Here is a 24251-nt window from a genome sequence, read left to right as displayed (position 1 = left end):
GCTAAGTAGTTTTTTATTGTCAGCTGAAACGATGTCACATTAGAATTGCTAGAGCACCCCCTATTGATTTCCCCCTTGTGATTTATTTCTAATAATTTATATGCATGTTCAATCATTTCATTTAAAACTATGATTTAAATCTTATGATATTGTTTTTTCTTATTATTTCTTTTATTATTGATGACAATCAAAACATTAGGTACATTCAATTAGTTATTTTGATTGACATTAATTAAATATAATTATCAAAAGTAATTACCTCAGTAGGTATTTAGAGTTGTACTGGATCTAGTTAATTTGCCATAATTTCTTCAGTCGTCTTTATTATGAATGGAGCAGCAGAGCAATCAGTTAATTTGGGTGACTTTCTAATTTGTGATGATTATTAGTGGGGCTTGCTTTTATAAAGTTTTTAATATATAGCACCCTCAAATCTAATGCAGAGTTTAGTTGCGCATGTACCAGGGTGCACCTATCATCAGCCTAAGTAGGAATGCCACAAGATTAGATTTGCAAGAGTATCGCCAATTTCTTATAATTTTAAGTGATTGTGTTTCGATTTTTAATAATTTATGTAAATGTCCAATAATTTGGTTTATTTGCATTGAGGTTCTTGCTAAACAAAATATTGCTTTGCTGTCAAAATTACGGGGTTATAGGTAAAAATATCATTTGTACACTTTGCTATAAAGAGTATTTTGCTGTTATGTTGGAAATTTATATAAATGTATTTTAAGAATGTCACGTTTCTTCTGTAATTGATATTTCCATCGGCCTATTTCTTATAAATAATACTTTTTAATATTACTACTATTTCTAAAGAGTTATTTATTGTTGTCGTTGTAGATGTCCCATCTTTATTATTGTGTTGTATGGTTATCATCAAAAAAGCACAGATTTTACTATTTCCTTATTTTATTTTATTTACATCACAAATATTTTATATTTATTATTGTGCTTAGTACTCTCTTTTTTATTCTCATATGAAGAAAATGAATGAATATAAATTGTTTATTCAATTACTTAGTTATGTGACGTTTTAAAACTCTAAAATGTTTAATCAATTTGTTACCTTAGTGTGAAACCTCTCATGATGTTTTAGCGATATTTAAATAAAGAATTTGTCTTTTCAGGTTGAAATATTATACACATATTGAGGAGTTTACAATAAAAGTTGACTGAAAATAAACCAATTGGGAATAGTGTGTTAAAGAAAGTAAATCAGGATATTTTGAAGTGTGAGTATATCTATTTTAAGTTACATTTACATAATATTTTTGTGTAATTTTATTCAATAATTTTTCAACAAGAAATTATAACACTGATAAAATATGTAAATAGAATTAAATTATTTATATCTACTATTTTGTGCTATGTACATGTATATATTTATAAACTTTGAAAGTTTCAAATTCATATTTTCATTTGATAATTGTTGATGAAAATATTATAAATTATTATTCATGTGCTAAATTTCTATACGAAAGAAGTTTACACAAATCTTCTTTCGACCTTCGAATTATATTTTGGATTATTATAGAACTTATAGAGAACTTCTATTAAGTTAAGTGATATCACATTGTGAATTACTAGAGATTACTGAGTGTTCATAAATATTCAATATTATGCTATTTGCTATCCGAACAAAGTAATATCGGATCATCTTAAAAGTTATATGCATTTGTACACACATTCTTCACAACCATACATCATTATGTGAATAATATATATATATATATATATATATATATATATATATATGCAGTGCATGTTTTGCACTATTGTTAATTACATGATATAGAAAAGTTTTTATTATTTTTCAGAAAATAAGACTTTCTAATAATCCATTGATTTATTGCGGTTATCAACAAGGTTGAAATGCTGGTTATAATACACTTTTAGAATTATTTTTCCAAACATTATTCAGCATTCAACAATTTATTGAATTGTGTCTTTGTGAAATAGTTATTAATATGCTGAGACCATGTTTTATAATTAGTGACGCCTGATTCATTTATTTAAAATATATTAGAAACATATTTATAATCCAAACAGTATAGGAGTATGATTAGAAACACCTGGAAGAATATTATAATAATCAAAAATATTTGTTACGCTTATTTAATTTTATTTAGTTTCAATAGTTTGTGTTTTTGCATGTGGCTCTATAGTTTTAATTTCAATCTTTGATTAATTAAACGTGATATTCATAATAATAATAAAATTGAATTCAGTTGACTTCAGTATGACAAAGAATAATGAAAAGAAAACTAACTAATATATTTTTCTTTGCTTAATAATTTGAATATAAACAAATGAAATATGGACAAGTAGAAAAATTGGAATGATTAAATTCTGACTTTGGATATTACATTTTGTCGTAACAGGATCTTTGATGATTTCATGCGAACTAGAGAATTATCTTATTGTTGGATTCACAATTGTTGACTAATTTCATTATATTAATATATTTTAACACTTTAACAAATAATAATGTGTTGAAAATTCTTTAAATTTTGAATTAACATTGAATAAATCTACTAATTCTATTGAAATTCAAATGAATATAATAAAAGTAGTATATAATCCATCAAGCTTTAGAAGTTCACCTGGATCTGATCACATTTTTATCACACGCTAATTGCTCATTTTCATTCCACCAACAACACATTGATGATATATTTATCAAATCATCACAACACATTAGCAGATTCTCACTAAACCAAAGTTAATATCACATTACTTTCTAATTTGTTATGGTGCATATGACGTCTGCACCAGTCATGGATCTCGAACAAGAAGCCAATTCTGTGGTCGCCAATTCATTGTCTGCATTTCCTGCTCGGTATGCTGAACTGTACGGACTAGAAGCATTGAGTAATAATGGGATATCATCTGACATGGAACAGCTTCTCTGCTTGGAGGATGAACCACCTCTGGAATTTATTGTATCATAACAATTGTGGTAATTATGAGTAGAAGATGTTTCCGAGTTGCCTGATTCAGTAGATGAATTGCGGTTGATTAAGGGGCATAGCGATGCAGAACGCGCGAATATTACCCAGCTCTGTAAAATAATAATTAACTATTAGTTTTGTTAATTAATCAGGCATTTTAAGTATGAAGAACAAATACATAAGACTTTAAGGATTTTTAACAATTGTAAATCATTCTGATTCTGATATCCTGTTATCAGAAGACATTTTGAAGATACCAAAATATTTTATTTTCCTCATACATATTCTAAGGCTAAATTTATATTATATGAAAAAATAAGGGGGCATTCTACTGTAGAGGCAAAATAAATTTTTTACTATTATTTTTTTATAATTTATTTATCAACGTTACAAGAGTACAGAAAAAATGTAAATAAATGTTAATTTTAAAAATTAGCATTTGAAGTGGAGTGTTACAAAAAATTGGCATGTGATCGTGCCCACGATTGCAGCTCTCCTAGTAATTTGAAATGAAAAAAAAAAACAGGATTAATAATCTATAATGATGTCGCAATGACATATACTAGGATTCAGTTAAAAAATTTCAAGTCCTAAATTTAAATTAAGACAAAATGGCTATTGTTTGAAAAAAAAAGACCATTTTCTCACTATTTTTTGAATTGCTAGAATTGTTTCAATATAGTAATAATTGAAATTTGGATATGAGGCTAGTTATGGGAGAAGTCTATAAAGAAGACCTTGTGAAAATTTCAAATGAATCGACCCAGTAAAACTCGAGAAATCGTGGACATTGCATTGAAAATGGCAGTTTTGAGTAAAGCACATTTGAAGTTTTGCAAAAAAAAAGGAAACAGAAAAGAATTATTATGGTCATGTATCTACCATAATAATTTATATTTAAAAAAAATCCTCTCGTACACATATTCTTGAATAGTTGAGCTTTGAAAATATAAGAAAAAATCTTTGGGTTTTTTGAAATTTCTGCACTAGAATACCCCCTTGAAGCAATTTTCTGAAAAAGAGATGGTTGCTTTTGCAGAAAATATCTTGTATAACATACTATAAATTTATATATAAATGTATAATTGTAATTCATAAAAAAATATATAATTTACAAAACTTGTTTTTTAATAGAATTGTATCAATATGTGCTTTCTGAGCTGCTGGCATAGAATTCTCAATTTTTATTACATTTCTGATCTGATATTGATGAGTTTCATTTGCAGCAATGCCTCCGGAAAGCTACTTTTTTTATTATATTTTAGATCTACAACCTCAAGTGAAAATCTGATATCACTACTGTTTGATACAAAGCCCAGGTGTGTGGGATTTATATGGAGTTACATGAGATTTAGTATATGTGTGGAAAATTATTATGTAAAGATTAAAATTAGAGTTATTTAGTATATTTGTTTGAGTTAGTAACACAATGATAATGCCATTTGTCTATAATTTCACACATTATGATATACATTTTTGGTCACACTTGCTCTGAATATTTGGAACGCTATAATGCTAAAATTTAGTGAAATCTGAAAGACTTTTTGGTATAATATTCAGATTGAAGAATAGTAAACATATTTAACTTACCAAAATATTGAAGCATACAATGAAGACCACAGGCATAACATTGGAGCTGGTAGCATTCTCTACAGCCACCACACCCAGAAACCAGCAAACATCATAAGCAGGTTGCAAAAATATTGCAAATCTTAGACATTTTCTAAAGTCACTAAGTTCTGGAAAATCGCTACTTTGCAGCGAAAAATCGCCTAAGGAAACACTTGCTAAATCACCAAGTCTATCATTATTTGAACGGTGGTGATGGTCACAGCAGTCATAGTACGGAACCTTTTCCGTATCTTTAGGATGTTCTACAACCGTTTGGTATTCGTAATCTTTACTTGTACCAATTTCATAAAAAATGTTTGGGTTATCGGCAGAATATTTAGCATTTTCTATGTCTACGTATATGTTCAGATTTTTCTGATCTGTGGTTTTGGTTTTCTCTAAACTGTCTAAGGTTTTTTGATATTGATCGCTATCTAGGATATCCAGTGGTTTATTTAAATTACTTTTCATTAAATTTTTATTTTTGAAATCACTTCTCCATTCAGAGGCTTCGAATAATAACTCCTCATCCAAATTCAGTTCTGAAGTAATAATCTTTGGTACATTGGCAGGATCCAGAATGCTTTCTATACTGACAGTTAAGGCATTTTGAATTTTTTGGTTCACAGATTTTAAAGCGAATGTTGCAAAAACAGTGTTAACTATAATCAACGAAGTTACAGGAAGCATGTAGTTCAAAAACATTCCTTTCTGCGCGGACATCCAACAGTAGTTCTTCGATTCGTAACTGTCTGGCGTCACAGCATATGCGAACTATAAAAGATTATTCACATATAAAAATGTATTTGTATGAACATATAAAAATGTATTTGTATGAACATATTAATAATTATATCTTTTCTATATAGCAATATCTTTGCTTGATGTTAGACACAATAAACTTATTACTCAAAGAAACTGTTATAATAAAATAGTGTTTGCTTTGTCAAAAAATTCTAGCTTTTTTCGCACCTAATACAACAGTTTCGTGTGTGCAACTTTATCAAAATTTAGCTAAGTTTGGTTCGCAAGTTTTTTCGTGCACATACACCATATATAATATAATTATTTTTTACTAAAAGACGATTTAACTTTTATCATATGTTATTTATCAATATATTAAGCGCAAAAAGTATGGAATGAAGCTTGGACCACATTCTCGAAAATTTTAAGTTTTCTCAAAAGAAAATCAACGAATTTAAGTTCAGAAAAAGCATGAGTGTGTGCAGGGCTGGTTCTGAGATCTGCATTGCATGTCATTTTTTAAGCACCTCCCTTTATTATTTTAACAGTTCTAACAATTCATCATTAAAATTATATAAATATTTACGTTAATTTTTTAAAATACCTTTATCGGTTTAGAACACAAAAAATTAGATATACAAATCTAAAAGCGCATAAAATACTCTTTAATTGTTTTTAAATTTATTTAGGAGATCGAGCCGATTCGCTGGTTGCTCAAATTCAAATTGTTGTGTCTTTCGTTGTCGCACAACCAAGCTATTTATAAATTTTTATTTTCACTCCAAAAATGTTTAAGACATCCCAAAATTTCAGTATGTTCATTATTGCTTGCAAAAATATTTTTAAATTCTCAATTATTTCTAACACATGTGTTATAATATTAGTAGAAATTATTTATTTCTTGAGTGATATTGAAAAAAAAAACTATATTATAAATTTCATATCCGAATTTCATTTTGGTGCCACCTAAGGCGTGCGTCCGCATTTTTCGATCGCATTCAAGCTGGGACCGCCCTGAGTGTGTTTATGAAATTTTGAAGCTTTGTTGGCGTTTTCTCAAACTATTTGATAAAACTCGATGAAGACTAGCGTCGTTTAGTTCGTTTGGAATTGAAATATAGATTAGTTTTTAGTGCACGCGCAACCTTAGTTTCGAAACAAGCAGATGAATTATTCGTTTAAGTCAATTATTTACGCGTAACGGAAAGTTCATAAAACTTGACTTCAGGCAAAATGCCACTTACAACTAGTTATCTTTTAATACTCACTAGAACGAACACTGCAGGAGCTCCATAAGCCATCAAACAGTTGTATCTCATATTGAAGGCAGAATCGTTCCCAGTGACATGGTCTGAAATTGCGTGGCAGTAGACAAATATCCATGCTGCCACAACTAAATGGGCGTAGTGTAAAACCAGGGCAGTCATTTCGCAACGCAAAGGCGGACGAGTTGACTGAAATGGATTTTTTTCATTCATACTTGGATGATACTTGGATTTAATTTTTGGAATTAGAATGGAAAGAAATGAAAAGGTAAATATATACTTTCCGGCTATACTTTGATGGCAAAATAAGAAAACGGTCAATAAATAATAATTTTATACAATAGCACATCAATTGATAATTTGAATCCTAACAAAATAACACAATTTTCGAATTTAATTTTTTTTATCTATATGTGGATGTATTTATAGAACAAAAAAGTCATAAGTTAAAAATTAAAAAGTCATTAACGAGAGAAGATACTTGGATTTAATTTTTGTAATTAGAATGGAAGCTAAAAAGTATATGTAAAATGTTGAAAAAAGACATTTGTACAAAGGAACTGATATAAAGTAATTAAAACAAAAAATCATAAAAGAGAGATAGCAATCATGAGGAAGGTTGATGAAGTGGTGGTGTCGCGGATTGATTCACATGGAGTAGGTACGCTTTATTTATTGAAAGTTGCTTGCCATTTTTATATTTAATTTTTTGGTTAAACCGCGCTCGGATTGCCGGTGTTACTAATTTTTATATAATAATGATTTAAGGTAATATTGTCTGCGCAATAACTTTGCAACTGCCTCTTGAACATTGTTAGCTATTCAAAGGATACAGAACTTACTTTGTGCCTAATAAGTGTTCTACAAATTTACAGATTTATATGTTCTATACTCAATATGTAATTAATATTTATTATTTTATGTATTTGTACTTATGAATATTTCAAAGGGAATGTTTGAATTGGCCAGTCGCTCTTTGAACTAATGACTAACTGCCAACTTTGACTAATTGGCGCACTATTATCACTTTTATCTATGCTATTTTACAAAAACTGATATACTTTCTACAAGCTTTTTTGATGGTTTTTATAACTTTTATAGCTTTGGCATATAATTTGCTACAAGGTACAAGAAAAGGTACAAAGAAGCAATAATGGTTAGGGCTTCAATAATTATTTTTTGCTCTTCTGAACGATGTTGATTAACTACTGTTTTTCTACTCGAACAGTCTTAAAGCCCTATTAACTAGATGAGATTAAGGAGTTGTGTAACATAAGAAGTGAACTTTGATGTAAAATGTCAAGAAGATATCCTAAGAAACGGAGTAAAACCATTTTGGTTTTTTATTATTATAATTATATACTGACTTGTATTCCTATGATGAATATCAGATTAGTAACGCATATACAGCTAGTTAAATTTAAAACAACTGGAAATAGTGCGTTCATTTTCTTGAGTCTTCTGTTTCTCAAACATAGCAGTATCACAGTTATGGATTGAGCAGCCAGAGCGCAAACGCAACCTGAAAATTTAAAAATTATATAACTACATTCTATATATGTGGATCCATATTCGTATTTATTTTGAAAATATAAATAGAGATTTTTTCATTAAATGATACTACAAAAGTTTCGATACAATGATTTGGGACTTTTTCATGTTGTACCGACATGAAATCTTTAAACATTGTATTTACGGTTGGTTTGAGTTCGTCTACCTACCGATAATGACTAGTTCGATACCAAATCCCTGTTTGGCACCGTAGTTAGAACCATAATAGATGTACATGATGTTATCTATAGCGTCACGTCCTCTCAAATCTGCGTCACTTTCCAAAATAGCATCATCATCAACTCCCGACGATGACATCGAAGCGTCATCTATGAAGGATGACGATCCGCTTTCATCGAACAGAAGTTCTGGATTTGGGTACAAAGCGTCACTTGTCTGTAATAAAAAAGAGATTTAATTTAAATGTCAGTAATTGACTTTCCATTATTATTAACAAATATTTAAATTATTCGTAAAAATAAATTTTCAATATATTTTGCATTTTTAAAACGATTAGTAATCAGATGAAATCGAAAAAATAGATACTACTTGCCTTTGGAAAAGTTGAAGCCGCTCATTTCAATGACTATTCCAAAGGCAAGTACCAGATTTGGTTTCCTTGGAATAATAGACGTACAAACTATAGTTTATTATTATTATACATATTATTATGTATATTTTGTGCAAAATTCAGAGTCTATAATTTTTTGTGAGCATCAATGATGAGATTCAGTAGTAGTTTTATTATTTTTAGAAGGCAACCCTGTAGTTATGTCTTTTCTAGTTAATATTTTTTTCATTGTTTTGTACAACAATGCCCCCAAACAGCAATTTTTACTTGATATCATACTTTAGATATATAATAATCTCAAGTCAAAATTTGATATAACAACTGCTTGATATCAACTTTTTCACGGTGGGTATCGAACCTAGAACCGGCCAAGAGTGGATTTGATTTATTCCATTCATTTCTCTAAGCAAACATTTTATTCAATAATTTAATTAACATTTTATTTTTTAGCATAATTTGGGGGATATATATTTATAAACGTCAAGTTTATTTTTGAAAAAAATTTGAAATAACCATATTAAAAATACTGAACTTTCTGATGTTTTTGCAGCTATAAAATGATTACTAAATTGAACGAAATGACTAGTTCGAGTTTATTTCTTTGAAAAATATTTTTTATCTAACCGAAGTTTTTAAAAAGTTTAGGAAATTTAGAATTTCATTTTTTTTTATTTAACAGCAATCAATCAATTTAGCGTTTTATTAGCTGTTGTTCTGACTTTTTTTAAAAACGTGGCTTTATAGATGGCAACCCAAGATTAATTTATTATTACAATTTTTATTAAATTGATGATTTTTTTATTGTACAAAAAATACCGAGTAAGACTTTTTCACATGGAAACACATTGCTATCTTGATTTTCAGTGAAAACCAATGTTAATGACATTGTCATTAATCTCATCGACATTAGGTAGTTGGAAGTGGGTATCGAATTTGGATCTTCTGATTGAAATCCCATAGCTTTTACATGCAAGTTTTAATAGTATTTCAGATTCCGATAGGGCAAAAATGTTAAAATAGTTTAGGAAAATTCTAACAACAAATAACTAAACATGTTATATCAGATAAAAAGTGATAGTAGAGACACCTTCGATTATTTTATTACAAATTCATTCAGGAATTAAAGCAATTTTAAAATCGATTTTGAAAATAAATATCTTAAATAAATGCTTCAAAATTATATAAACGTTCGCCTGCTCTAATGACAAATCCACAGGGACCATGATGAGATCAAAGTAAAATACAATAGTTTTAAACAAATTAAAACAAATACTAGTGGTTTGTGGCATCGTGCTTTAAGGTAAATTGCTGGAACTTCTTGTATCTTAATAAAATATTCCAGGAATATTAAATGTTTTCAAACAGAGTATTATAAATAATGTAACTTTCAATACTCTTATTTTATAAAAAGTAAATAAATAAAACTTGATCAATCGTATTTAAAATGTAGAACATTGTCTAATATTTCATATCAAGTATCATAAAAACTTGATTGCAAAGTTAAAATTATTTATTTGAAATATATAAGTGATATTTAGAACTAGAATATTAGAATTAAAGTTAAAATTTGAATGATTTTTCGATATTCAAAAAAATCTCAAAAGCAATCGTTTCGTCAACACAAGCAGAAAGTTTTTAAATCATTCAAATCGAATTCTAAGTTCTCTCAAAAACTGACATTTTTAGCACTTTTTGCTCCAGATTTCCGAAGCCGCTGGACCTGTCTTTGGCATAAACTAATCGGCACACCTCCTTATCAATAGGAATCGAATGTTTTTTGAATCATACAAATCGGATAATCCATACGCCCGAAATCGTCGACAAAAAATTGTTTGCACACATACACGTACACATACTCACATACATCACTTCAATTTTTTCTGAGGTGTGCCAAAATGTTCAGGAACCTCAGAAACGTGAAGGTATGCATAAATTTTCATTTCAAGTTAAAAATAGGGTTAAGTAATTTATGAATAATATTTTTTTTTGAAGTAGCAGAACATCGTAGTGTTCATTTAAGATATCGAATATTGATTTCATGCATATAATATTTATTTATAAAACAGCAAGAGCAATTACATGGGCAACATATGAAAGATATTATACTTTGTTAAACTCGCACGAGCAATATCTTTCCAAAGTTGTGTCTGGCTACAATTAAAGTGAGCTGAATTATACAACGGAAACTTGATTAGTTTTTGGATATTTATATGAAACTTGCTGAGTCTCGTTGATTTTTCTTTATAAATGACCAATTGCACTTTGAAAAGTATAAAACTTGTTATTGAGATTATAAACTTTTCTGGTATAATTAGGAAAGGCAAATTGTTTTTCATAATTTGTTTCTTTTAGCATTACCATTTGATTATCGTATCATCTTATGCATTTAGACAATATAACACATATAAACAAAATGGTATAAGTCGCCTTTTTAGGCGGCGTCCATTAATCACTTGAAAATTTAGGAGGAGGGAGGGGTTTGACAAAAAATCACGAAATATTTTGTGGGAGGGGGAGGGCTATAGTAAGATATCACGTGCATTTATTTTTTACCTGATTTTAAAAAAATCCAAGCATTCAAAAACTATCAAAAACTTTACAATTATTTCTCGTGACTAAAAATACACGTAATGTTTGGTGGGGGATGGGAAGTGTTTTTGAATATCACCATGTATCACGAATGGAGAAGGGCGGTCCAAAAATCTATAAAAAAATAACCGAAAAATAGATTGACCTGTAAATTTTCCTTCAGTAGGTACTTTATTCAATTTGAACCTTTCTTCTCATATAAATTGATTTTTACTAGAAATAATGTTTTTATATCACTTACCCCAGATACATTGTCGCTAGCGAATTTATACGGAGCCAATAGCTCATCGTAAGCCACAGCCATGTTGTCTTATCACCGGTTCAGTGCTCAGAATTTGATCCAAATTCGGATATTCTCTTTAGAAGTGCAGATCCACGTATTATTCTAGCATAAGATATGCTTCTTGTGATATTCTATTCCTAAGAGGATTAGAAACACAATTAAACATGGAGATAATTGAAATTGGGTGATCAATACTATATAGTTAATAGTGATACTGAAGTTGTTGATGGTTCGTTATAACTAGTTAATATATTGAGAACTTAATCGATGAAACTTGGGTTTATTCTTAAGGATGCCTAAGAACGATTTAATTGCGTTTTTTTGCTACCAACTTCATAACTATCGTGTTTATTGTTTGTATGTCCAATTATTTTGAACAGTGATTTTTTGTTTGTGCCCTCTTCAACACTAATAGCAATAAGCTTACTTATCATATTTTTAACCAGAGGTTCGAGCCAAATTATCTTATATTATATTATATATACTGTTCTGTAATAGCATGATCATACGTGCTTTTAATAAAAATATGAATTATTGTTCAAAGTCCAAGATCTTTACATGAACACGGAAGACGCCATTCCTAGAATTGACACGTACAATGCATAATATATAGAGTCAGAATTATTTGTATTAACTAGTGATGCCTTAGGCAAAAGTCTGGCTAGTGATGTCTTAGACAAGAGTTTAGCAGTGATGGCTTAGGCAAAAGTCTAGCCATAATGTCTAGTCTAGAGTAGTCTTAAATAATCTAAGTGGAGATTATGTCTGTGAAGTAAAGCAATAAATACAGTGTAAAACATTATAAGTGGATTTTTATTGGAACCAGAAGTTTGTCTCTTCCAGCGAATACCTTATTGAAAGGACCCATTAATCTGAAGAGAACTCGCATCAAACCAGTCGATCAAATATTATTCCTACTGCTCGACCCAAGGCATCAGGAAAGGTTGGACGGACATTATTACCATATCGCATAAAGAAGCTACTACAGTAACCAATATCCCGGACTGTGGATCTTCAACAAACGGACCTCCAACCCATACCCGAACCATACTACCAACACCATTATTTCATTTCAATACCCATGTATTAGTGATTTTCCATCTCGATTCAAGCGATTCGAATGAAGCCCTTTTCAACCTGATTCGAATCACATTTCATTTGATTGGAATTAACCAAGACAAAAAATATTTGCTGTTATGCAATATTTATCACACGATTTATCTACATGACTTAAAAAAATGATTTTTTTTTAATAAAACTATATATATAAATGGATGGTGTTTGTCTGTGTGTGTGTATTTTTTTTTGTATAGCGAAGGAAATGTCTTTATGCATCCCAGACTGGTGTTTTGTCTGAGTACGTCGGACTCAATACCGCCCTGGTATTGTGTGTGTGTGTAATTGTTATGCATTCATAAACCGTACGTGCGATCGCCGTGAAAATTTGGGAAATTGTTAGGTAAATCCCGAGACAGGTTTTCGGATATTTTGAAAACTTTATTTTGCATGAATTATTACAGTAATTACATCATTTTTAATTAATTGGCAGTGGGACTTGCTGACTGGTAGACCAGTTGACTGGTTAACAGGTGAACTGGCAGGCAGGTGATTTGGCAGACAGGTAAATGGGTAAAAAGATAAATAGTTAAACAGGTAGATAGATAGATACGTAGACAGATGAACCGGAAGACAGATAAATTGGCAAACAGGTAAACTAGTTGACAGGTGAATTAGAGGATATGTAAAATGGTAGACAGATAAACAGATTGACAGTTGATAGGTAAATTTGATGAAAGGTAAATTGGTAGGCAAGTAAAATGGTTTGATGAATAAGTTGATAGGCAAATTGATAGACAGGTATTGTTGAAGAGATAAATTGGTGGACAGCTAAATTGGTAGACTGATAAACAGGTTGACAACTAAATTGATAGACAGGTTGACAGGTATGCTGGTGGACTGGTAAACGGTAAACGGGTAGACAAGTAGAGGCAGACAGACACAGGGGTAGGCAGATAGTCATACAAACATGTAGATTGGAAGTGCAAATATACATTTTTAATTACATTTTTAATTGAAAATAAAGCACGGCGAATTGTGAAGGGGTACAGCTAGTATAAATATAAAAACAAACAAAAATTAATAGATCATGTGATCCAGCCATTCGACATCAATCGAATCATTTGAATTACTCGCTTGTATCAGAGATGTGAGCCATTCAACTTCTGTACAGATAAGCAGATACAACACCCCGTATCTTTGATTATTTATTATTAGGTACTTATTTTTGATAATAAATATGTGCTTTAGTAACCTTATGCTAACTCAATAGATTGTGAACATATGATTTATCTTGTTTTTGTCTCATATATACAGTCGTATGAATTTTCAATGTTAGCAGAATAAACAACTTACGACTTTGAAATAATAGTTTCAATTAAATTTTCTTTGAAACAATTTAAACACTGGAAGACTACTAAATCTCATGGTTTTGATTAGTTCTTCTACAATTAAACCTTTTTCTTCAATAATACCATTGCTTTGGTTCATGCCTTGCGATTCGCTCGTGTCGTTTATGATTTCATTAATGCTTTTCAAGAAATCCTAAAGTTATTTTCAAGTAATCCTTCTGAATTGTTAAGTCTGGCCGCCTCCATTAATGCATTGATTTCTTATTCCTTTGTCAATTATTATGAATAGCGCCGTCATAGTAGATAAAAATAGATAGATTATTTTTACAAAATGATTTTCGAAACGGTTCTTGATAATTTTCACAGAGCAAAAAAGCCACTCTTGTAGTTATATATGTATATTTGAATAAGGCATGATTCTGCAAAGCGTCTCTGTGACGTTTCATGATAAGTACTGCAGCAACGTTGAAATTGAAATTATGATTATAATTGTTGAATTTATTCGTTTTAGAAGGTCATATTATTATAGTACCAAAACACATTAATATAGTGTTCCAACAAAAATGAATTGATTCTCGGCACTTAGTAGGTACAAAAATAAGATAAATTTTCGAAAACAAAATATTCTTATTTATAAGTCATTTATCTTGAAGAGTCTCAGGAAAAATTCCATTATGGGTAATATAGATATATGCTGCGGCGTCTTTTCATTACAAAAATATGTGGGTGGTTAAGCTTTGTTGGGTATTAAAAGATGATAGCTATCTTTTAGTCCAACTTAATATGTCGTTGTATACCATATATTACTGTCAAGGCTGCAATTTATCGGAGTATATAATCAAACAATGATTTGAAAAATACCAAAAACGGTACAATAGCCAAGTCTTTTTCGTTTGTAATGGGTAAAATTTGATGAATATTTTATTACTCAAAATTATTACAAAATCATATAAGCTGGAATGATTAAATATGCTGAATGGTACAGATGATTAAATTCAGAATTTACCTAATAATTCTATTCGTTTATATTTAACATGTAAGATAATTGTAAGATAAAAGACACTGCTCCACGCAAATAATAGTTCACCTCATATGAAAAATTTCTTTTGGGCAATAACAAATAAACTCATATTTAAATATTTTTAAATACTGAGCAAAAAAAAATAGAGATAATAAATGTTATGAAGAAGTTAATAACATGCATAATGCATAGAACAAAAATTTATAATATATTTATACTTTGTTTCCTTGTTCCTGCGTTTTGACCAATAAAGTTTTTGCGAAATTTTTTTTATATATGTCATATGTGCACTTACATACAATATTAAAATAATTTAAAAACATGGAATATTTATTTGAAAACAACCACAGCGCTAATAGTACTACATGACGTCTCATCATATTTTTTGACCATCAATCAAAATTTAATAGTTTTTGCTTAATTTTAAACGTATTGCTATATTCGTTAATGAAATTATCGATACAATAGTTTTAAAGGAAAATAAAATTCATAACTTAAAGAAACTATTAGAAATACAAGTCCTAAAATTATGTAAGATATCATTTATAATTTACCTTATCGTTTCATTATTCCACCGCCACAAGACACATGCACTTGGATACCACTGCCTTATTGTATTCACAAACACTAAATTACACCCATTTTATGTTATTATTACCTGAATTTTATTTGTTTATAAGTTGAATTAGCAATATTTTGAAGATGTTATCTTCTACGAGCTGAAGGGATGCTGCGCGTTTAGCCCTGTAGCACGGATCTAGGCGCGGCCATTACTGCGCAAGCCCATTGGCGTAGGTAGTAGTTTCAAAGTATCTGGGTCATGTTTATGTATCTCGATTCATCCACACACACACACACACACACACACACACACATATATATATATATATATATATATATATATAACTACACATAAATATATAAATACTCGTATATATCAGAGTAAAAAGAGCCTATACGTCTAGAATAGGACGAGATATCTTAACCAAAATGAATACAACCTAGAACGAGGCAGCCAGTTCTATTGAGGTTTTTATACTATAGGATGTTTACTATAATTAAGACCCGCTTTTTTCTATATAGATTTTTTTTCTATATAGAATTTTTTTTCTATTTAATTAGCCCAGTCGCATATGCTGCTTTATTTAAAGATTTTACTATTGATTTATTTAACACTAGCTGTACCCGTTCACGCTTTGCCGTGATTTAGTTTAAATTAAAAAGTTGAACAAAGTTTAGTTTAACGTTACTACTATCTGTTCAATAATTTACGTATTCAACAATTTGTCTACGAAATCACCTATCAACTTGTTAATAAATCTACCAATTTACCTGTTAACCTATTTACCTATCAACCCGTTTCACATGTCTACCAATTTTCCTGTCAACCTGTTTATCCGTCTTGTTATTTGTCTATCTACCAGTTGTCGTGTCCACCATTTTACATATCCTCCAATTTACGTGACCACCAGTTATCCAACAAATTACCTTTTCACCAATCTACTTGTCTACCAATTCGCCTGTTTATCAATTAACCTGTCTACCAACTTACCTATCGACCTGTATATCAATACACCATTTTACCTGCCAACCAATTTACCTGCTTTCCAATTAGCCTGTCATCCCGTTCAAAATGTCTACCAATTAACATGTTCAATAATTTACCTGTTTAATCATTTGCTTACTAATTTAACTATCAACCTGTTTATCAATCTACCATTTTATCGGCATACAAATTTACTTGTTATCCCATTCTATATGTCTTCCAATTAACCTGTCAACCTGTTTATTTGTCTATGTATTCGTCTATCTACCAGTTCTCCTCTCTATCATTTTACATATCCTCCAATTAACCTGTCCATCAGTTTACCATTACAAATTCTCTAATTCACCTTATTTATTTACGCATTATAAAAAAATTAAAGCTCAAATTGATTCTACGTTTTAGTTAGAAAACGTTTGTATGTGAAAGAGAAAAGGGCTTATTACCGGTTTTCCCGGTGATTATTCGATTTTTTCTCGCCGCAAGATCCATCCTTGGACTTCAACGAACATTTAAAAAAAAAAATTGGCCAAATTGGTCTAGGCGTTGTTGAGTTATGCTCTTACCAACACATTTTGCGATTCATTCTTATATATAAGATAAAGATTTCATAACAAAATTAGATTCGCAAATTTCATATTTTCTCGACGTTTCAAGCCATTATGAATCGAATGAGACCAATTTTGGAAAAAATATGTGTCTGTGTGTTTTTTTTTTTTTGTATAGCAGAGGAACTGCCTTTATGCATTCCAGACTGGTATTTTGTCTGGGTATGTCGGACTCAATACCGCCCGAGTATAATACCGACTAAAACTTCCGCTTTGCCCTAGCCTCTGGTCCCCACGGAAACCGCCGTTAGGCATTACTTTGTGGGGGGAGAATCTAGAATGTTAAAATTCTTACCTAGATTAAATACTTAGCTTTTAATTGTGCGAAGTCCCATTTGCCCTTTCTCTTTCCATAGAACGCTGGTCAATTAGCACATCTCTTGGAACGTCTATGGCGTTCCAAACAGCTTCAATTGTCAGCATCACTTCAACAAGAGCACCTGGAGTAATTCTTCGCCTCAATATCTCTTCTACATCGTCCCGTAGAGCACCTAATTGTGGGTACACGAAGAACACGTGCTCAGCATCTTCGATTTCGCCCAAACAATATGGGCAATCCGGTGAGCTATCGTGCTTGAAGCGGTGTAGACAGGCTCGAAAACAGCCGTGTCCAGATAGCATTTGCTTACAATTAGTGTAATAATTCACTTCTTCATTATCAATTATTAAAAATAGGATTTATAAAATTTAAAGTTAGTTTAACTTATAAAATTTAAAGTTGCGATAATAATAACGCAAACCGAAATTGTATGATAGTTCAATATGAGCACCTAATTGTGGGTACACGAAGATCACGTGCTCAGCATCTTCGATTTCGCCGAAACAATATGGGCAATCCGGTGAGCTATCGTGCTTGAAGCGGTGTAGACAGGCTCGAAAACAGCCGTGTCTAGATAGCATTTGCTTAGTGTAATAATTCACTTCTTCATCATCGATTATCAAAAATAGGATTTATAAAATTTTTTTTTTTGGCCGAACGTGACTTGCAGGTATTTTGGCCTACTGGCGGACAACGGCTTTTTTTAGCGCCTCGAGACTGATGTACCCCTTAGTTCCGACCTTGCTCTCCAAAATGACCCAATTTATCACGTTCGGCCCAATGCTATTTGTTTTTGGACTGTCTAAAGGCCATAGTCAAAGCAAAAGTGAATTGTTTTTAAATTTTATATTATTTTTACACATTTTGTACTTTGAATCATGTAAAAGTAATTTTCCAAACTGAATTTAAGGCTTTTTCAATTGGTTACACTTCGAGTGCCGGACCCCGTACATTCTATTAATTAATTATAAGCGAAACAAGTTACAAATTTACAATTTGGTAAAGAGTCATTTTAGAAGGCGGCAAGCCATGGGACAAACCTTATGAATAGGTTAAAATAATTCATGGTATAGGAAATAAAAAAAGTGCTTTCACAAACTATTGGGGCTTACTTTACCTTTTTCTTGAAAAGCAACGCCAATGACATAATTAAATATTAAATTAAAATAAATAAAATTGTAAGTGATTTTCAATAATTTATTTTATTGTTACTTTCCAAGTTTTATTACATATATAAAACAGTAAACAGATCATTTTTAATGGTATTCATCTATGACTTATTGTTTAATCTCAATGGAGATCAATATTATTGAAAATCGGTTGTTGTTGAATATTGATACAATTAGCTCGTCCCACTCGAATACATATTAATTCTGCAGTTTGCGAGTGTAAAAAATTAGATTTTCAATTAGTGTTATAGTTTTTGCCCCTGGGATTTGTATCCAGCATCGTTATTTTCAATGTTCCTTCTTTTAAAAAAAATGAGAGTTTTTGATTTAAAACTTTTCATAAATTTACATTTTTACATTACAAAACATTTATGGGAAAATGATAGTCACATATTGCAAAACACGTGTCATATAACAAGTTTTATAAGTAATTAGTACTAATTGGTTGGTGTGGTTGATTGAAAGTGAAAGTTTGGACTTTAATTAATATCTACGATGTAGGTATTTGTTTTACTTTTCAATATCCAAATCTATAGTAATACTGTTATATTTACTATGTCATATATACCAATGAAAAACATGCAATATATGTATATTACCAATAATTTTCAAGAAAAGCATATATAATTTTTTTTAGTATTAGATTAGATTAGATTTGATTTTCTATTATTATTATTTACCATTTTATTCTCTGAGTATCAATATTCAAAAACATTAGATTTTTAATAATATTTTATCTGACTAGCGATACGCCTATGGCATATTGAAACATTATCACAAAATATAAATTCATATTTAAGTGTTCTTACATAATTTTTAATGTTTTTGAAAAACTAGTATATATCAAAATGCGGTTTAAAGATATAGTTCTAATAAATGTAAAAAACTAGATAACAAAAACTATACTTTTTCTAAACTTATTTTAAATTAGAGAATTAATTTTAAATAACTCCCTGAAATTGGAATAGATTAATGTATATACATACCATATACATATAAATTCATATCATATATATATATATATATATATATATATATATATATATATATATATATATATTATCAAAAGGTTTCCAGGCACCTACAAAATAAATTTAAATTTCTATAGAGAAAGTTTTATGGATTTTACTTTATATTTTAATTTGAATTTTGCTCAGTGCTTTTAGACATTATTACTTAAATATAAACGATGACTATAATAAAACAGTTTCATTAATGAAGAATAAAGTATAAATAAATAATAACTTGAAATTTTAAGTTAAAGCATAAAGGTACCCGAAACTTATGAAACATTAGTAAAAATTTCTCTAAAATAATTCAGTTTTGCTTGTTTTATTTTATTTTATTTGCTATGTATATATAAACTCTACGCTTATAGTGCATATATATGAACATGTATCTTGAAAAAAAAATTGAAATTCTTACAAGGGACATGAATTTGAAACAAAAGTCAAATTTTTGGGCCTATATATTTAGCACTGATTGTGAACAATTTTTCATAATTAAAAGTTTTTCAGACATTCATACTAAATATAAAAATAAATGTATTTGTAGGTAATTCAAAAATTTGATTAAAATTGCATGCAATTCGAGTTCACTTCATTGAACTCAGAGTTATATTTTCCTTATTAAACATTTATTTTTGATTACTATTAAATTAACTGAAAAACTTTTATTCTACACACATCATACATATATAAATATATATGTGCCTGTATATATTGTAATTACGATAATCAAATTTTGTTAAAAAGTAAACTTCAGGTTGAGGTATGTTCTTAAATTTTTAATGCGATATTTTATTTAGCAAATTTTCTTTGCTCTGCACAAAAATTTAAAATATATAAAATTCTTCGAAAGAAAAGATGGAATCCAGAAATTATGGAAAAAATATATTAATAATATTATTTTTTTTAATTCTGCAATTACATTGGTCAATTGTTGTTGCATTCTTATTTCTTAGTGTGGTCTATTTTAGTATGGTATATTCCAGTGTTGTTTAGTCTGATAATAGTACTAATCGAAAGTTTAATAATTAAATTATTTTAAATTATTAATTTTTTTTAATTGGAAATCATTTTCCATATTTTATATGAACATGATGTAACCGCAAATGGAATATATACTTCAATGATAGCTTAATATCACATTTAAACATACTTCTATCGAAATTTTTATTCACACACATACACACACACATATGTAAATGTATGTATGTATGTATCTATATGTATAATAAAAACATGACTTTTTTATACATTATCAATACCTTTGATATGTAATTATACAAACAAATTATAATCAAAGATCAACAATTTTAAAATGTACATTTTCCATACCTTTTAGGTTTTTTTATTTGTATTCTATGTTAACAAAATCTTTATTAATATGCACATATGTGTATCATCTTTAAATAACAAATTCAAGTTAGTCTCTTGTATAGTTTGTTGTATAATTTTTTTTAAATGGTTCACGATGTGAACTTCAATATAATATGTCAACTTCACATAATATATTGAAAATATATTAGGAATAATTTATTCTCAAAAAAAAAAACACATTACATATTTAGCTTCTTTTTTCCTCATCTTCAGTGTCAATTTTTTTTTTCATACTTTTATTAAATTAATACATCCAGGACCTAAAAGTTTATTCATACAACAATAAACTAATTGACAGTTGACTTGAGTGCATTATATTTAATACAGAAATTATTCTTACATATACAGAAAACAAATTGCATAATTATGAATTTAAAGTTTCAAGTTATATGCTTGATCATTACTAAAAAAAATTTAAATCTATAAAGCTAAAGCTTTGATCAACTTATGTGACGGAATTATTACTCTTTCTATATTTGAAAATACTGAACTGAACAAGAATCTTATTCTTGTTTTCTATGGGCCAAGACAAAATATTTCTATGAAAAATATCATATACGATGTATATATTTTATGTAGAGATGATGTTCATATATGCATTCATTATTATACTCTATAATAATGATTGGAAAAGATCAAACTAAAATTGACATTGGAGAAAACATATGTTTCAAAACCTAAAATATAGAAAAAATCACTGTAGAATAAATTGACCAAAAAAAATTGTATACGTCTCCAATATATTCGGACCTTATATTTAAATTTTATTGATTTAGCTTTCTCAATTACGAAAGATATTACAACTTGACTTCAGAAATTAAGATTAGATTGAAGAATGATTTCAATACATTTTTATTTTTTAGAACAAACGTTTATAGTAAAACATTATTCTCAGTAAGACCGTGATAAATGAATCTTTCAGAATAAAATATTTATGAATCTAGTTTGACTAGAAATTGATATATTTTAGCAAACGCTCTTTTTAATAAATTCCGGTATTAAATTTTTTTTCTTAATTCACCTTCACCTTTACCTTTCGTTATAAATTATAAAAATAGTAAAATAAACTCAAAAGCAACACTTTGATGCACATATTTTAGTGCATTTTATCAAAACAAATTAAACATTTTAAACTTCTACTAAGTTATCATTATTCTAACATTTAGTGTTTGTGGTCAAAAAATTTCAATCTGCACCCTAAAAGATAACAATTATTAAGCTTACACAATGAAAATATTTTTTTAAAACTTGGTTCTCAACCTATTTCCATTAACAACATTACACAAATCCAATCGGGTAATTTTACCCTACGATATTTTTTTAAAATACCGGCAATTGATGATGGTAATTAAACATTTTATTTATTTAATATAACATGTTTTTTTACCTTGTATATCTAAAGTTCTCTTTAACTTGAAAAATTAACAAATCTTTGGCTCAATAAAATTTGCTATTTTTTCAAGTTGCTTAATTGTAAATGCAAATTATTTACAATCGAATTAGTGACAAAGTTATTTAAATATATATTAATTATATTACTTAATGAATTAATTTAATTTTCTAAACATCTTTTGGTAAATGTACATATTTTCTATATACAAGTTCAATATCAATTTTACATACTTTAACATCAGCGAATAGTTTTTTCCTACAAATTCACACCCACACACTATAAATATTCAATTATATATAATATAGACATAGTATTATATACAGATTTTACAACACTTGTAAAAACTAGTGGACCATTTAACACCGCTCTCTTAAACAATAATTGGTATCACCTAGGATAAAACGATTTTTATATAATTCGAATTAGAAATGGAAAAAGCAAACTATTTTCAAGAAATTGTTTTTGTTGAAATGTAAAATTTTATTGATAATAGCAAAAATACATAGAAACCATTTTTCAGATAAAATAGAAATATTATGGCAACTCTATGTTACGGTCCTATCTTCGTATGAATTGATAGTAAAAATTGGCGAAAAGCTATGTATTTGCTGTGCGATACAAACATAAACGTAAAGCTAGGCTTTTATATGTAAAATGTTTGATCGCACAGCAAAAATTTCTATTTTATTTGAGATTTGGCACCATATTTAATAAAATTCAGTTTAGTAGGTTTTATCAAAAATCCAGAAGCTTTGATTTTAAATTGTTGTTATTTATGCAAATACTTACATATTGAAATTTATTTATCTTATATATAAAATTCTTCTGTAATGGGGTATAAAAGGTTAATCCTCCTAAACGATTATTCGGACTTTTATAAATTTTCCTGAAGTTTGTTAAGGAATTTTCCAGGATTTTTTGATTCATAGAAATATAGTTAGATTGTAGAAATAAATGGAAAAAAATACAAAAAACTGCTTATCATTGACATTGAAAATATTTGAGGCATTGTTTGACATTAAAAACATTTCCATTCTCTTATAGGCTAAGACAATATTAAAATATAATATATTTATGATTATAAATAAGAAAAATGTAATGCCCACATTATTATTGCCGAAAAGCAGCTGAGATGTGCCAAAAATTAAAATAATATAAGATACATTATATATTTAACACAGGAACAATCTGTGCATGCGCCTGGCGGCTGTGGACTGTAGGTGAATATACCCTTTATAATTAATTTGACAGATTATTATCTTTTAAGTAATGCAATCGTATTTTGCCTTACTTTACCAAACCACAATACAAAAAGACATCCAAAAAATCGTTTCTTGTGGGGCAATCTGCCTCATAACATAGCTTTGTCATGTCCACGCTATCTTATGCTTGTTTATTGGTAAATTTCTTTTTTCTGTGCGATCAGACGTATTTCACATATGAACAAGCAAGGTTCATATGTTATGATAACAGAATCATGAGACATTTTCACAGTTTTCAATACCAATAAACAAGCTTACGATAGCGTTGCCATGACAACGCTATGTTATGAGGCAGAATTACACCCTTAAGAAACGATTGTTCGGATGTCTTAACTCTAATGGTTAAAATTGACTAAAAACTGCATTTTTCACGTTTGTGTCTAAATATTTTATATTAAACTTTCCATTGAAAACTCAATGGCTTCCGAATTCAAAACTAATGTATACATAATATGCAAATAGCGAATTCATCTTTGTGAGATAAGTAATCTCTACTTATAAAATTTATAGTTAAATATCCGCATATTACATTTATTGTTGGCCCATAACTGATTCCCTGTCATGATTTTTTTTCTA

At 29.0% G+C, this 24251-nt stretch overlaps 1 protein-coding gene across 1 annotated transcript; it reads right to left on the bottom strand.

Moving 5' to 3' along the window:
• Nucleotides 1-2746: 2746 nt before the first annotated feature.
• Nucleotides 2747-11592, bottom strand: LOC113383634. Its single transcript, XM_026621885.1, has 6 exons — nt 11530-11592; nt 8299-8524; nt 7945-8099; nt 6581-6766; nt 4548-5342; nt 2747-3067 (listed from the first exon to the last, which is right to left on the bottom strand). Exons 1-6 carry the CDS (start codon nt 11590-11592, stop codon nt 2747-2749), a joined length of 1746 nt encoding a protein of 581 aa, XP_026477670.1.
• Nucleotides 11593-24251: the final 12659 nt, after the last annotated feature.

The sequence above is a fragment of the Ctenocephalides felis genome, unplaced genomic scaffold (genome assembly GCF_003426905.1).
Source record: "Ctenocephalides felis isolate EL2017-DRISC unplaced genomic scaffold, ASM342690v1 CF-g0.4_SCAFFOLD_03570, whole genome shotgun sequence".
NCBI lineage: Eukaryota > Metazoa > Arthropoda > Insecta > Siphonaptera > Pulicidae > Ctenocephalides > Ctenocephalides felis.
The sequence above is the reverse complement of the archived record's forward strand: the minus strand, read 5'-3'. Positions and strand labels throughout refer to the sequence as shown.

What these genes read in the sequence shown, in the direction of transcription:
- LOC113383634 (XM_026621885.1), bottom strand. Translation starts at nt 11,592, where the DNA reads ATGGCTGTGGCTTACGATGAGCTATTGGCTCCGTATAAATTCGCTAGC. An exon ending in TATTCATCATAGGAATACAA is followed by an intron (nt 6,767 to 7,944) that starts GTCAGTATATAA and finishes AATCCATTTCAG; the next exon opens with TCAACTCGTCCGCCTTTGCG. An exon ending in TTGTATGCTTCAATATTTTG is followed by an intron (nt 3,068 to 4,547) that starts GTAAGTTAAATA and finishes ATTATTTTACAG; the next exon opens with AGCTGGGTAATATTCGCGCG.